A 15738-nucleotide genomic window follows, 5' to 3' on the forward strand; every position below is an offset into this window, starting at 1 on the left:
TTGGCTGTATCACGCTCAGCAGGCCAGTATAGTGCATGACATGGAAGAGAATGAATAGGAATCGAGAAATGCGAGAAGCATCCACTTGCAGAGCCACAGCACCATACGTCACCGCAGTTTCAGACCCGCAGTTTTAGACCCGGAAGTGACGTTACCATTTGTAGGCAAGCCGAAAACAACACCTCCATTTATCGAACACAAGTCTTGGTTTTTAGCACGAGCGCAGCATTTTCGAGCACAAACAAAATATGACAGAAAACAGCACGGTATTGTTATTATTATTATTCCTGTTATTCTTAACTATAATTATAAAACTGTATATTTTGCAAAACGTTTTTCAAAACAGTTTAAAAAGTTAACGTTACGTTTACATGTATGTAATCTTTGGCAGGCGAGTTAATTGTTAATGACTGCAACACTGGTTACGGTGGTTTGCCTCATAAAAACTGGGGAAATCGACACTTAATGTTGCATTGTCAGCAAAATACGATAAAAATGCATTTTGCCCAAAGTTCAGTCTATGTTCTTGATGAACGGAAAATTCCCAGTATTTTAAGACGATATTTAACTTAAATTAAGATCTTTTAAGTTCCGTTTTATTGTGTGTTATATATTTTATAAATTGTATTCATCCAGCCATCCATCCATTCATTTCCTAACGAATGTTAACGTAGTGTTTATTTAACTTTTAATTCTTTTCTTTTTTGGGGGGTGGGCGCGACTTTTTTAAATGAAAATGAAACAATAGACATATTCCTGTTCGGTTAAGAAGTGAACATTACGTCTTTAAATGAGAAAGTAATCTAGGGATAAGCTTCAAAATTCTACACCACTTTATAATAAATTATGTTTTCTTATTTAGCCAGTGAAGTAGTGTCAAATGATGTTGTTTTTAAGAAAGCTGTGAAATTAAAACCCTTTGCCCAAATTGAATGTTCAGAATTTGGTGCAGTAGTTAACAAGTCTAAATCTTCCTTCATTTTTTTACTACATTTGATAAAGATCTTTTACTTTCTCTCTGGTAAGCCACATTTAAGTATTATAAATTAGTTTTTAAATCTTGGATATGTATCTACATTATTTATACTGGCTAATAACCTCTTCTTAAGGTAAAAAAAATCTTTTTAACTGTGATCTATCAAATTATAGACCAATTTTCTAATCTTTCTTGTATTTCTAAAATTTAGAGAAAGGTGTAGGTAAGCGGTTCTCTATATTTTTGCAAATAAAAGTAATCTCTTGTAACATTTTTACCCAGGTACTGTATTAGTCAAAGTATTCAATGATTTGCAATCCACTGACCATGGTTGCATTTTTAGGCCCATAGTATAGCATCTACAGTAAGTGCCACATTTGATACTATAGACCAGGGGTGGGCAGATTCAGTCCTGGAGGGCCGCAGGGGTTGCAGGTTTTTGTGCCAACCCAATTGCTTAATTAAAAAACAATCCTTGTCAATTATTTAATTGCATGGCTTGCTAGTGCTTTAACTCTGCCATGTCAGGTCATTCTCATATCCTAGATTTATTTTCCTTTCTAAGGATATCATCCAAATGATTTGAAGTCTAAAACAGATGAGTAATTCTCAGTGCTTCACTTTTTTCTCTTCACTTTCCTTCCAAGTATTTAATTAAACCAAATAGTGCATGATAAATACACACAGGTGTAAATGAAAACAAGCTAAATGGAGAAATGCTGGTCTCTTTTGTCATTATTTGCTATTGCTAATTAGGAGCAATTAAAAACCAAGACTACAGCTGTTTAAGACTAAAATAAGCAATAAGGGTTCAAAATCTTAACGAGCGAGACAACTAAAGTGAAGCTGAAGTGTTACTTGAGCAATAAGGGCTTCTTATTAAGCAATTGGGTTGGAGCAAAAACCTGCAGCCACTGCGGCCCTCCAGGACTGAATCTGCCCACCCCTGCTATAGACCATGATATTCATCTGATCAACTACATGAACCATCTCAGTGTTCTAAAATACAGGTTTACCTAGTAGAAAGTAGATTCCTTGAAATTTTCATTTGTTGAAATCTAACAAAACAGAAGTGCTAGTCATTGGTTCGAAAGCTGCCTCTATCACTCAAGATACACTATTTCTAAACTTGGGTATATCTACAGTGAAAATTATGATCTTTCATTTGATACACATACTAAATATGTATCTAGAGTAGCCTTCATTTTACTTAAGAAATAATGCAAAACTTAGATTATGTTAGCATTCCATGATGCTAAATAACTTATCTGTGCTTTTATTACTTCTACATGGATCACCGTAAGGCTTTGTGGCTGATAACAGACTTAATTTAATTCAAAACACAGTGGCTGAAGAGCTTACAAGAGCCAGGAAATATGCACAGTATATATCACCCCTGTTTTGCTTTCTTTTTATTTTCTTTCTGCAAATTTCGTATTGAATTAATAGGTACTGGTGATCACCTGTATCATTTTGCATAGTTAAGATTAACAATATTTGAAAAAAATAAGTGTTCATAAATGTTCTCTAATTTTGATCACCAATTTATGTGTACATGTAATATTTAAAACAATGAGGTTGATATTAATTACGTTTTAAGTTTCTAAGCATTGCAAATTTTTTTTAATTAATTCAAGTGTGTATTGTAAATATTTAAGTTATTCACATGCAAAATGCAGTCACACTAATACTGATAAACAACACATGCCTACTTTAAGAAGTTGTGCTTGTATTCTGCTTACATCAAGATTTTCTTACTCTACCTAATTATCAGCACATATTGGATATTTACATTTGTATGTGAAAGACTTACCGTATTTTTTGCACCATAAGACGCACCTGACCATTAGACGCACCTAGGTTTAGAGGAGGAAAACAAGAAAAAAAATATTCTGAACCAAATGGTGCACTAATATGTTTAATAAAATATAGCAGAATAATATTTCAACCATGTAAATTCAACAGCGGTATTAAGAAACATCATCACTGTCATTAACAAATAAGGAGAGACTTTAAGGTTCAAGCATTCTTCTAGTTTTATGGAAACCCCAAGAACTCCTCATCGCTAGTGTCAGAATTTATTAAGCTCAGTTGCTCACAATTACTTTGCAGCATCACGTACCTATCATCACGCGACATAACCTGTCCAAAGCCACCAGGGGACAAAGCTCGTTTGGACCAATGCTCCCTGAAGTTATATCGCCAGTCTAGTCCCATCTATATTTGTAATGCCACAAAGCCCTTCATCTCGTGTTTTGTTGTGGGTTTCCAGTTTGAAAAATGAGAATGCGGTGCAAGCACAGCCCTCGATTCAAAAAATTGCTCTGCATACCTGTTTGTCTTGTCTGACAGTAGCTGAAAGGCAGCTTCAGGAAAGAACAGCCTGAAGTAGTCCAGCGGCTGGTAATCTATCGAGTCCAGAGTCCAACTCAGTGATAATGCGCTTCGCTCCCTCATGAGATGTAGACGCTATCTTGCCTTTGTTTATATTTGTTTAGATTTCGCAACTCACGCACACGCAAGGATTAGATGCCGAGTCAATGAGTCTAACATTCCTCCAAGCACAGAGGGAATGCCTGTAACGTAACAGTGAGTTTTGTCGCCCTCTAGCCCTGGATGTCGACTTTTGTCAGGTATTACACATCATGGTCTGTGATGCAATATTCGCACCATAAGACGCACAGACATTTCCAACCTTCTTTTGGGGAAAAAAAAGTGCGTCTTATGGTGCAAAAAATACGGTATTTGTTTTTGTTACAGTAACATGACAAAACGAATATCTTCAGGCACATGGATACTAATTAAAAACAAGGTTAGTTTATAGGGATGTCATTGAGAGGACTACAAGTAATGGTCATTGTTTTGTAACTTGCAGTAGGTGATATGAATCCATTTCAATTTCGGAATCTTCCACAGCAGTTGGTTGGGTGAGTGGATTGTGGAGTATTCATGTTGATGGTGAGAAAATCAAAGAAACTTATTTTTTAGGTTGGGAATACTTTAGAACCACTATAAATAAATTGCAGTAAGTAGAGTGTGCACTGTACTGTATGCAAATAGATTAAATATTAATTTGAAATAATTCTTCTGTGTGCTCCACAATATGCTCTGCACCTTGTCTTGAATGCGCCATTTGACTTCACAGCTGTAAGCTTTCTCTTATATCTCTGATTATTTGTTAATATCTGTTACTGGTTTTAATGTTCTTTGTTTTTTTCCCTCTGCATGGCAGTGTGATTTACCCTTGATCAGGAGGTGCTGGTGCTTTATTCTATTGGAGAATTTTGCTGTTGGAAGTTATCTCTTTCTCTGTGGCTAACGTGTGAATATTTCGTACAGGACAAAGGCGTTCACTAAAGGTGAGGAGGTATACAGTTAATATCTAATATTATTTAAATGGGCATGTAGAAAAACATGTTTTGTTTAATTCTCTTTGTGGTCTTTTATCTAAAGGAACCACTAATAAAAAAGGACCTCCACACTGCAGTAAAATGGTTGCGCCAACATAGACGGTTGTTCAGAGGTGCCGTGTCTGTGCCCCATTTTCTGGAGATGGAGGAGGAGGACCAAAGCCGAGCTCTCCAGGACATCATCGATGCAGTCGAAACTGAAGATTTAATTTTGGCAAAAGAACCCTTTGTATTTATTTTTCAGTTTAGGGATGATATGGAACTTTTCACTCAGGAATGTCGGGATAAAATGAAACTTAAAGTAAACTGCATATTTAATGAATCAGTATAATTATTGTCTGTTGCTACATTGATTGTTACTTGTATTTTATTGTGCATTAATACTCTATTGATTTCAGTTTATAATACTTTGATTTTTCTGTTTTCCTTTGATGGTGGATAGTTTTTGAAAATAAACAATTTAACTGCAAGTCTTTTTTTGGGTCTGCTGCTCATTTTGAAATATTGATATTAGTTCTTCTTACTTATGTTAGTATTTTTAAAGCCCACTTAGTGCTATCTAAAGGTTCTTTTAAAATAATTTTTAAAAATATTTCATCACAGAACAAACACGAAAATTAGTAAAAATTTCTCCTTTTGGAAATAATAATGTAGTGTTTTTTTTTGAGGGTTTCCTTGGAGGACAGAACATAATTTTGTACAGCTGTGAAAGATTTGAGGTCTTGGACATTATGAAGATGCTGCTGTGCAATAATGTAATATTGTGGTTTTATAAGTCACTATACACATTACTGAAGTACTGTACACTCAATGATAGTTTTACATAGCCTCACACTTCAGTCCTTCACAAATACAGTAGTTTACAAACATTGTATTTTAATTTCTCTTTGAGAAGCATGAAAGATAATTGTGTTGAATCTCAATTTATGATTACATTTTTTCTACATATGTACTATTGAGGGACTTTTTTTTTTAAATCAGATGGTCACTTTATTTTAACAATCAATGTAAATAACTTGTTTACTCTTTACTCTCAGATCACATTCTGTGTGTTTATCAAGCAGAACTTAATATTTTCATTTTCTACACAATACTGTAATAACTGTACAGTTCACTCAGTGAGACACACAAACACACTCACTATGCATACACACTACAGGTGCCGTCATTGGTTCCTCTGTGGATTGGACTGTTGAATTAACACAATGGCTGTACATGCTGGGGTCTTTGGCACATGTCGTCCCAGTAGCATGTGAGGTGTCACCAATGGTTTACCCTGCTCCTCCAAGATGGCTCTGTCTCCTTCTCCCTGTTCCAGTCTCAGTTCAAGGTTGTCCAGATGACAAAAGTATTTTTTAGGAGATGTTCAATATGTTGAAAAAATTGCCTGTGGCCAGCATCCAGTGTAATGTTTTGTCTAAATTCTCCACTCCTCTTTTTGTAGCATTATAGTCCATTATCATTTCTGGCCATGGAATCTCCTATCCCTGTGCAGGTCACATTGTGCACCAAGGATGTGTCATTTGTTTAGACAAACATGAAGGTCTTCACTGGCCTATTCTGTGTGGCCAGCAGTTGAGATGGGAGCTCTGGCTTATTTTTCCTTATTGTGCTAAGCATTGTTACCTTCATCTTGAGGAGCCCCTGTCCCAGTTTGTGTAAAAGTTATTGCATATGGCGTTGTGGCCATGCAGCTTATGTCATGTCCAGGGTAACCCTCACGCCTTAATTTCTCACAGCAGTTCCTCCATCTGACTTCCCTTTGTTAATGAAATGACATCCTCTGCTCTTCTGTATCTCTGTGCTTCACCTTGAGCAAGTTATTCGTAGCTTTGGACTGGGTTATCGTTTTAATGCAGATGATGCTTAGATCTATTTCGGTGTTAAAAGTGACACTTCATCACAGCTTTCTCAGCTCACAACTTGCCTTAGTGAAATTAAAGTAAAATTAAAACCTGAACAGAGCAAAACCCTTTAAAATGAAATTGCAACATAACTGAACTCCTGCAAAGTGGCACTAATGTGCAACTTAAGAAAACAAGCTCCTCTTCAGCCATTCTGGGTGATGATCTCATCAGACGTTCTTTTACTGCAAAGAATCTCGGTGTCACTTTGATTCCTCCTTTTCTTATTTCACCCATGTAAGCCATATTAAACTTCCACCTGTGTCACCTTTCTTATGTTTGCTCATTCCTGTCCTTTTCTAATGGTGAGTATCTTGTCCCTGCTGTTATCACATCCAGCATTGATTATTGTAAGTAACTGCTGGCAGGTGCCACTTCTAATCGTATATCACAGCTCCAGCTGATTCAAAACTCAACTGCAAGAGTCCTGACATGGACCACCGACAGGGAGCACATCCCAGCCATACTGAGAAAAGCGCTATATAAATGTAATGAATTATTATTATTATCCTGCTGCACCTTCACTGCTCCCTATGTCTTACAGGATTGAATATCAAATTCTGTTACTGACCTGCCCACTAAGGTCCTCCGATTCTGTGCCCCCCACTAACCTGCACTCTGTGGGTGACAGCAGGGTCTTCACCTGTATATAGTGCCCTGACTGTGGAATGACCTCCCAAAATTAATGACATCAGCTGACTCCATGCATTTGTTTTTAACTCATTTGATTAAGAAGACATTAAACAGACCTGACATTCTGCCCCTTCTTTCAGTTTACCCCCTCTATCTGTCCAGGGACTCGGGGTTTGCATTATCACAAATTATGTTATTTGTTCAAAAATTTGTTGTAGTATTATATGTTGTATTTTAGTCTGGATTATTGTCTTTTATTCTATTTGAATGTTTTGTATATCCTGTATTTATCTTTATTTAGTGGAAATATTTGTAGCCAATGTTATATAGGTCTTGATTTTCTTTCTGAATTTTTGGCATAGGAAGGGTGCTATATAAATAAATGAGGGTTATTAATAGTATTTTTTTGGCTTATAATAATAAGTGACAAAAACTAGAGCAGTTCTATGTAAGGCAATTAATATATAGCATATTTCAGTGTACTGTATAACATGTATTGCCGTTTTTTTCACATACATGTTTAAAAATATTAGATTGGCTAAAATGTTTATTCTAAATTGGTTTAGAACAATATTGCACGCATGCATAGTACATTTTAAAAAATGTAATCACTTTTATTATTAATGTTTTACTAAAATCTAACGTGGTGCAAACATTGTAATTATATTGTATATTTCGTTTCATGAATGTAAACGAAAAACTATTTTCAAGTAACACAAATCTTAACGATTTTTATTTTGTCGATATGTTAAATGGTTCCTACACACCCGAACACAACGTAAATGTTAATAGTGTATTTCACAGAAACGATCCGTATTGTTTAGTTTGATGTATGACATGAGGTGATGGCAGAAACCCTCCGAACTTCACAAGGATGTGTATTATTTAGTTTGTTGTACTGTTTTTCCTTCTCAGTTTTATCTTTTAATTTCTGAACGGGTCCTTGACCCGACATTACTTTCCGAGCTTTGCCAAAACATGCCGAAACCTTCCAAAAGTTATCTTCCGATTCTCCGTCCTCAAACTGCGGTGACGTCAGTTCTGACTTGGAGAAGACTTACTTGCCGAGACCGGCTGAAACCTTCCGAAAGTAATGTTACGAAGTCAGTCCTGAAACGTCACTTCCGGGTCTACAACTGCGGGTCTACAACTGCGGGTCTGAAACTGCGGTGACGTATGGTGCTGTGGCTCTGCAAGTGGATAGTATTGAGAAATGCCGTGTCGGCTGCGTGTGGGCGGGACCGGTTTTGAAGTGGAAGCAGGACGAACCAGAAGAGAAAGATATATACAGTATAAGAGATATAAATATATATTTGTAACAATAAAATGATTGATTAAATACAATGCCTGATTATGAATGTGACTAAATTCATGAATTAAGTTCAGACATTTATAAAAATATATTTTACCTAGGGGGCTCTGTCCCCTGCTCCACCTCCGGGTTGGGTTAACCGGATATACAATTTAAAGAGATTGTTATTTTCATGGGAATTGTTACATATGCATTATTTTCACTTTTACTTTAAAACTTTAGTAAAAACAAAATTTGTAATTAACTTTTCTTCAAGATTGCATTGAATTTTGATTCCGTGTTTGGACTTACATCGTGGCAACGCAACGTATATCTGCCTGTGAGTGAATATCATTTCTTTCTCTCTAATAAATAAAATGACTTTTTCGAATGATTGTCCATGCTCTTTCTTCTTAACTTAGTCATTGATGTGTCATCTAGAACGTATAAAATCAATGTCCTCATAAAATTTATAAGAAATGAGAGCACATGAACTGTGTCTGACAAAAGCATTCACACGACTGAGGTTACATGACCGTGGTCTTGTTTGAAAATAGTTGTAAGTAGGTCAAGACTTGAAAGCATCTAATGGCAAAAGTCACCATCTCACAGGACATGCTTCCAAAGGTTTTAAGTATGGCGTAACTTGAAATAATCTCATGTTAAAAGTCTCCGTCTCGCGGAACTTCATACCGCGCCAACGTTTTTGGAATCGTTTAATTCTCGCTGACAACACGAATTAGACGATCTACAAGTCTCCGACTTAAAGTTTAAATCTGAACGATATATTCGATCTCTTTTCGCTGCTGTTATTTCATCAAGTAATAATTTCCATTTGTTTGCACTAATGCGATCTTTACTTTCCTTTTTTTGAGATTTTAGAATTTTTGTACTTCCATTATCTCTAACCTGCTGTGCATGTGTACAGTGCCAACGCTTTTGGAATCTTTTCATTCTCACAGATATGCCTCTTCATTGGGAAGAAACACTACTTTTTTTCCCCAGATGGCAACATGAATTAGACGATCTACAAGTTTCCAACTTAAAGTTTAAAACTGAACAATATAGTTAGGTCCATAAATATTTGGACAGAGACAACTTTTTTTCTAATTTTGGTTCTGTACATTACCACAATGAATTTTAAATGAAACAACTCAGATGCAGTTGAAGTGCAGACTTTCAGCCTTAATTCAGTGGAGTGAACAAAACGATTGCATAAAAATGTGAGGCAACTAAAGCATTTTTTAACATAATCCCTTCATTTCAGGGGCTCAAAAGTAATTGGACAAATTAAATAACTGGAAATAAAATGTTCATTTCTAATACTTGGTTGAAAACCCTTTGCTGGCAATGACAGCCTGAAGTCTTGAACTCATGAACATCACCAGATGCTGGGTTTCCTCCTTTTTAATGCTCTGCCAGGCCTTTACTGCAGCGGCTTTCAGTTGCTGTTTGTTTGTGGGCCTTTCTGTCTGAAGTTTAGTCTTCAAGAAGTGAAATGCATGCTCAATTGGGTTAAGATCAGGTGACTGACTTGGCCATTCAAGAATTTTCCACTTTTTTGTTTTAATACACTCCTGGGTTGCTTTGGCTGTATGTTTTAGGTCATTGTTCATCTGTATCATGAAACGCTGCCCAATCAATTTGATTGTATTTAGCTGGATTTGAGCAGACAGTATGTCTCTGAACACCTCAGAATTCATTCGGCTGCTTTTGTCCTGTGTCACATCATCAATAAACACTAGTGTCCCAGTGCCATTGGCAGCCATGCACGCCCAAGCCATCACACTGCCTCCACCATGTTTTACAGATGATGTGGTATGCTTTGGATAATGAGCTGTTCCACGCCTTCTCCATACTTTTTTCTTGCCATCATTCTGTTAGAGGTTGATCTTGGTTTCATCTGTCCAAAGAATGTTTTTCCAGAACTGTGCTGGCTTTTTTAGATGTTCTTTAGCAAAGTCCAATCTAGCCTTTCTATTCTTGAGGCTTATGAGTGGCTTGCACCTTACAGTGCATCCTCTGTATTTACTTTCATTCAGCGTTCTCTTTATGGTAGACTTGGATATCGATACGCCTACCCCCTGGAGAGTGTTGTTCACTTGGTTGGCTGTTGTGAAGGGGTTTCTCTTCACCATGGAAATGATTCTGCGATCATCCACCACTGTTGTCTTCTATGGACATCCAGGTCTTTTTGCGTTGCTGAGTTCACCAGTGCTTGCTTTCTTTCTCAGGATGTACCAAACTGTAGATTTTTCCATTCGTAATATTGTAGCAATTTCTCGGATGGGTTTTTTCTGTTTTCGCAGCTTAAGGATGGCTACTTTCACCTGAATGGAGAGCTCCTTTGACCGAATGTTGTCTGTTCACAGCAAAATATTCCACATGCCAGCACCACACCTCAAATCAACTCCAGGCCTTTTATCTGCTTAATTGATAATGACATAACGATAGACTTGCCTACACCTGCCCATGAAATAGCCTTTGAGTCAATTGTCCAATTACTTTTGAGCCCCAGAAATGAAGGATTGTGTTAAAAAAATGCTTTAGTTGCCTCACATTTTTATGCAATCGTTTTGTTCACCCCACTGAATTAAAGCTGAAAGTCTACACTTCAACTGCATCTGAGTTGTTTCATTTAAAATTCATTGTGATAATGTACAGAACCAAAATTACAAAAAAGTTGTCTCAGTGCAAATATTTATGGACCTAACTGTATATTGATCTCTTTTCGCTGTTCCGTTATTTCACCGAGTAATAATTTCCGTTTGTTTGCGATAATGTGATCTTTACTATCCTTTTTTTGAGACTTTGGAATTTTCATACTTCCATTATCTCTAACCTGCTCTGCATGTGTACCGTGGCAACATTTTTGAATTTTTTACGACGTTCTACTTTGTCATCTACTCTTTGACTTTTATTTCTTGCCCCAGGGCGTGGTTAAATCTCTTGGAACAAAGACTTGTCTCGCGAGACGTGTAAGTGTCTCTCCGTGAAAAGCATGCCTTGTCTCCTTCCAAGATTTTTTTTATAATAGATATGTACAGTGTATAATTTAACTTGGGTAGCACAGAAGAACAGTGGTTACTCCTGCTGCTACATAGCATTCTGTGTTCATATCCTGCACCCAATGATTATGCATGTGAATTTTGCATATTCTTCACTTGTCCTCCTGAATTTTCCTCCCAAATCCCCAAAGACATACTGTCTTGGTTTGGTAATTCGAGATTGACCCTGTCTCAGAGAAAGTGTGTGTCTGTCTGATTGAATTGGCCCTGTGATGGACTGCTGAACTGTGTGGGGTTTTTTCCTCCATTGTGCCTAATTTGTTCATATATTTTTGTTTATTTACAACTGCAAAGTACTCACACTAAACAGATATTTCTCACACACACCACAGCAGAACACAATAGCAACATGTGGTAATCATAGAAGTTCCAGCAAATAATATTCATTTACATGTAGCAATATTAACACACCAAATATGGTCCAAAATAATTAGCAACTATAAATTGCATATGACAAAAAACTAGTTATGTTAAAATAGAAAAATATAAGGTACAATAACAAAATCAGTATTTTTTAAAATTTCTTTTTAAATTTCATTTACCAGTGGTATTTAGTTAAGTTACACCAGTGCTTTAGAGCTGTGCCATTTAAACTTACCAGTTATGTACTGCCACATATAATCATTAAATGAGATTAAAAGAAAGTGATGTGGTGTTCGTAATGTTTTTATGCATTTCATTATCTAATCACTTACCTACGGTATCCATAGCCCATGATAAGCTCTTGTCACACATGCACACTTAGGAATTACCAACACGGCTCCTATGAGGTAAATGATTCCACCTCTGGACAAGAGAGGGCACCATTGCCACCACTGACTGCCTTTTCTCTTTCTCCTGTAGTTCTGAGAGGCAAAGCTAGGATGACTCATGATATTATTTTTGCACTGCTGCAGAGACCCACCCATTTGGAAATATGACTATAAAAACTTACCATACAAGAGATGTGGTGTTCATTTTTTAACCTGAGTCAGGTGGAGACAGAGCTCCTGAGATACAGTATTGTGAAAAGAGATCACTAATGTGAAAGTCATAACAAACACCATCAATTTACCTTTGTTTTCTTTTCCTTTGTACATTAAAAATGGGGTCACTGCAGAGTTGCCCCTACTTTTGAACCCTTGTTTCTTCCGTACTTTATAGCTGATGTAGATGGCAGGATCCACTGGAGAAATTATGGAATACACGTCAAGGTAGCCACGCAACAAACCAATTCGCTGAGACAGAGGTGCAGGGGACTGCCATGGATGGTCTATGCTCAGATCTCACCCATGACCCTTCATTGGTACTGATGCTGCTGTGCCCCCATGATGACAGTGAGATTTACCTCCTTATTTTTGAAATGGGTATCCAACCAACACTATATGACACCTTGCCAGATATCAACACCATTCTGGTCAGGCAAGGTGCAGTATGTATACTTTCACAGGAGAAATGAAATCGTGAAAAAAGAGATCCTGGTTCATTACAGGCTTAGCATAGGCAGCTAGGCACAATGAGGCTGACACTGGCGCAAGCCTTTCAGCTTTGGGGAAATCTTGGCCACTTGCTCTGACCGAGCAAAGGAACTGCAGAGTACATGGTAGAAATCATGTTGTGCAATTTCCTTGTCTACGCCCTGTCAGAGAGCCTTGCCAGACCAATGCAAAGACAATTCTGGGCAAATGTGGAGGGGTTGGCAGTGGATCTGGAGTGACATTGCTCTTTCCAACAAACCAAGCAGCCCAAGGAAAAGAGATGCAAATAACCAGTCTATTCCGACAAGGCCAATGCAGTAGCACATGTCTGTAATCCCAGCTTCTTGGGAGGCTGAGGTTGGGGAATCACTTGAGCTCAGGAAACCTGGATGACAGTAGACTCTGTCACTTGGACATCCACACATTAATGTGGAAGCCTGGGGCTGCCAGGAAACATCCCAGGTCGGAAATGGATCCCTATGCATGTGGTGTGTCACATTTTATAACATGTTTAATGAAGAAGTTACAATAAAACTTAGAATTACTTAGCTTTGCCTACTTTGATACAAACAAAAACCGTGTTTTTCCTTTGTTACAAAGAAAAGTCTTGTGTATTGTTTATCATATTGTACAATACACTACATGAGTAAATAACAACAAATAGATTGTCACTGTAGGGAAATGTAGTAGAGCCTCTGTTTGAGCTCAAACACCTCTTGTTTTTCTTGCTGATGAGAGTGTCTCAATGCATGTCTCAGGTAGAACTGGGCTATTGGATCAAAGGATGTTGATACAGTAATAAATACCTAGCCTAGTTAAATTCACGGCTGGTGCTAAAAGTATTCAAACACAGAGCAGCTGACTAACAGAGTATAAAACTAGGAATAGAAACCTTGCTAACTGAAATAGGGTCAATCTAAGGTAAAGTTCATGCATTTTGTGATCTCCTGGGCCAGCAATAAAATAATTTGTAGTATCAAATATGGTATGTATAGTTCATCTTGCTTACTAAAAGTCAATTTTTTAATGAAATATTCTTAAATTGTACTTACTTATGGCAGGGAGTAACCTTGGATGACCTGTTCATCCAATGCAAGATAAAATCTTTCTGAAGACAACTGACCTGATTGAATGACTTTCACTGTGTACAAACACTAGCAAAACCCACCCAATAAATACTTGAGTCATGAATCAACCTATGGGCTAATGAAACAGAAATGGTCCACTCTGAGCCACTGTATAACAAGTGATTCAGCAAAGATTTCAGAACAGCAGAAGACAACCTCATAAATCAATGTCATGAGGTGCAAAGGCAGGGGAAAATGTGAAGTGACTCTTTGAAGCACCTGGGTCATTCAGCTTTAAAGTTGGAAAGAGCAGGGATTAACTCAGCTGCTCACATCTGCATCTTGACAAGCGTGACCAACCGATGAGCAGAATAGCAACTCTCTGAAGTGTAATTAGAGCACTGATTCTGTACTGGCAAAGTAGGCATATGTTACATGACCATTTGAAACTGATTGCGCATTTCTGAAGAGCTTCCATAGACTACACTTTAGGAAAGCTTCCAATAGCTGTTTGCACATCTATATGTCATTGCCAGGTATGTTAAACATTGCCAAGCAGTTGTAATAGAGAAAGACAGACAGGCGCAGCTTGGTTCTGCTTGATATTTCTCACTTCTCAGAATATAGAGCAGCTATGATAATCTGTTTTGCCAATTAGCAAAAATAGCTGTAAGCCTTCTTGGTCAAGCAGGACTGTTTAAGGGGTTCCTCAACCACTACAGAATCTGTTTAATCTTTAACCATGTTTAATCAAGGCACTTTAGATTCATCAGAAACTTTATTAATAACAATGTAGCGTAGTAATTACCCATACCCATCCTCTACGTCTAATCAATAAACTCATTTCAAAACTATATTAATATTTTAATGATGAACCCATAAACACTCTCATGCCATGCTCGGAAGAAGACCTTATGATTAAATTTTCTGACAAAATTATAAAAGACAGCTTTCTTTAATCTGTGCAAAAAACAGGCAAACTGTGTTTAACATTGCACACCCCACACTATACATGTACTGTACTTTAACTTCAACTAGCAAAGACTTATTAGATTATCTTTGTAAGAAATGCTGTCAAGCCACTGCCTCACTTAACCACATATTCTGGCTTTGTCCAATACTATAGAATTATTTGTGTTTTTTCCTTTAATACACCACTTCAAAGATGTGACAGGTGGGGCACTCTTATGTAATAACTTTCATTAAACTGTTAGCTTCTCTCTGCTCTGAAATCACATGGGGAGAAAAATGCATTGAACTGCATAATGATATTGATTCTTGAGATTTTGAGTTCTCTTACCATCTCAATACTGGACCAGTGATGTCATCAATCCACTCTTTTCTGACAATTTATGTGAAAACAGCTGCATTGCTTCACATTGCAATTTTTAAAATGCTCACACAAAATACTGAGTACTGACTGACCTGTTTTGAAGAGCGTACAACTCTTAACTACTTCACTAAGATCTGATTGTAAAATTATTTCCTTTTCTCTTTTCCAGCTTTTTTTGGTAAGGCATTAAACTTATAAGTTTAAAATTACAGTATATAAGCAACTGCATTCTTTTAGTTATGGCAATGTAATGAAATTCATTGTAATGTCCTTTTAAGCTGTTAAGAGAAATTTGAAAAAAATTGCACAAATATTGATTGGGATGGAAATATTATCCTAAATTTTGGAACTGTGTGGCAAGTTCTGGTTGTGAAAGATCCCAAATTTATCTCAAAAACTGGCATTTAGAATAGGTGAAAGCATACGTTATACAGTTCTTGAACCATATGTATTAAAATCTATTCACTTTAAGCAAAGTTGAATCCAGTCTTATCTAAGTTTGCTACCCACTATGAACTTAATGTCTTCTACATCCATTTTGGTCACAGTAACAAGTTTCCCACCATTCAAGTGATTGCATCACCTCAACGTTAACTTCT

At 37.0% G+C, this 15738-nt stretch overlaps 1 protein-coding gene and 1 long non-coding RNA gene across 2 annotated transcripts in view; one reads left to right on the forward strand and one right to left on the reverse strand.

The window, feature by feature from the left end:
• Nucleotides 1-3447, reverse strand: part of zgc:195001 (uncharacterized protein LOC567531 homolog) — an 83176-nt gene extending 79729 nt beyond the window's left edge. The window contains exons 1-2 of the mRNA XM_051933560.1: nucleotides 3309-3447; nucleotides 2790-2832 (exon numbers count right to left, since the gene is read on the reverse strand). Coding sequence (XP_051789520.1) covers nucleotides 2790-2823 — 34 coding nt within the window. The 5' untranslated portion in view covers nucleotides 2824-2832; nucleotides 3309-3447. The remainder of the gene's footprint in view (nucleotides 1-2789; nucleotides 2833-3308) is intronic.
• Nucleotides 149-4309, forward strand: LOC127529579 (uncharacterized). Its single transcript, XR_007936199.1, has 3 exons — nucleotides 149-266; nucleotides 3737-3788; nucleotides 4209-4309. It is a non-coding gene; the product is annotated as an uncharacterized LOC127529579 (long non-coding RNA).
• Nucleotides 4310-15738: the final 11429 nt, after the last annotated feature.

This window comes from Erpetoichthys calabaricus, chromosome 11, assembly GCF_900747795.2.
Source record: "Erpetoichthys calabaricus chromosome 11, fErpCal1.3, whole genome shotgun sequence".
In the NCBI taxonomy this organism is placed as follows: domain Eukaryota; kingdom Metazoa; phylum Chordata; class Cladistia; order Polypteriformes; family Polypteridae; genus Erpetoichthys; species Erpetoichthys calabaricus.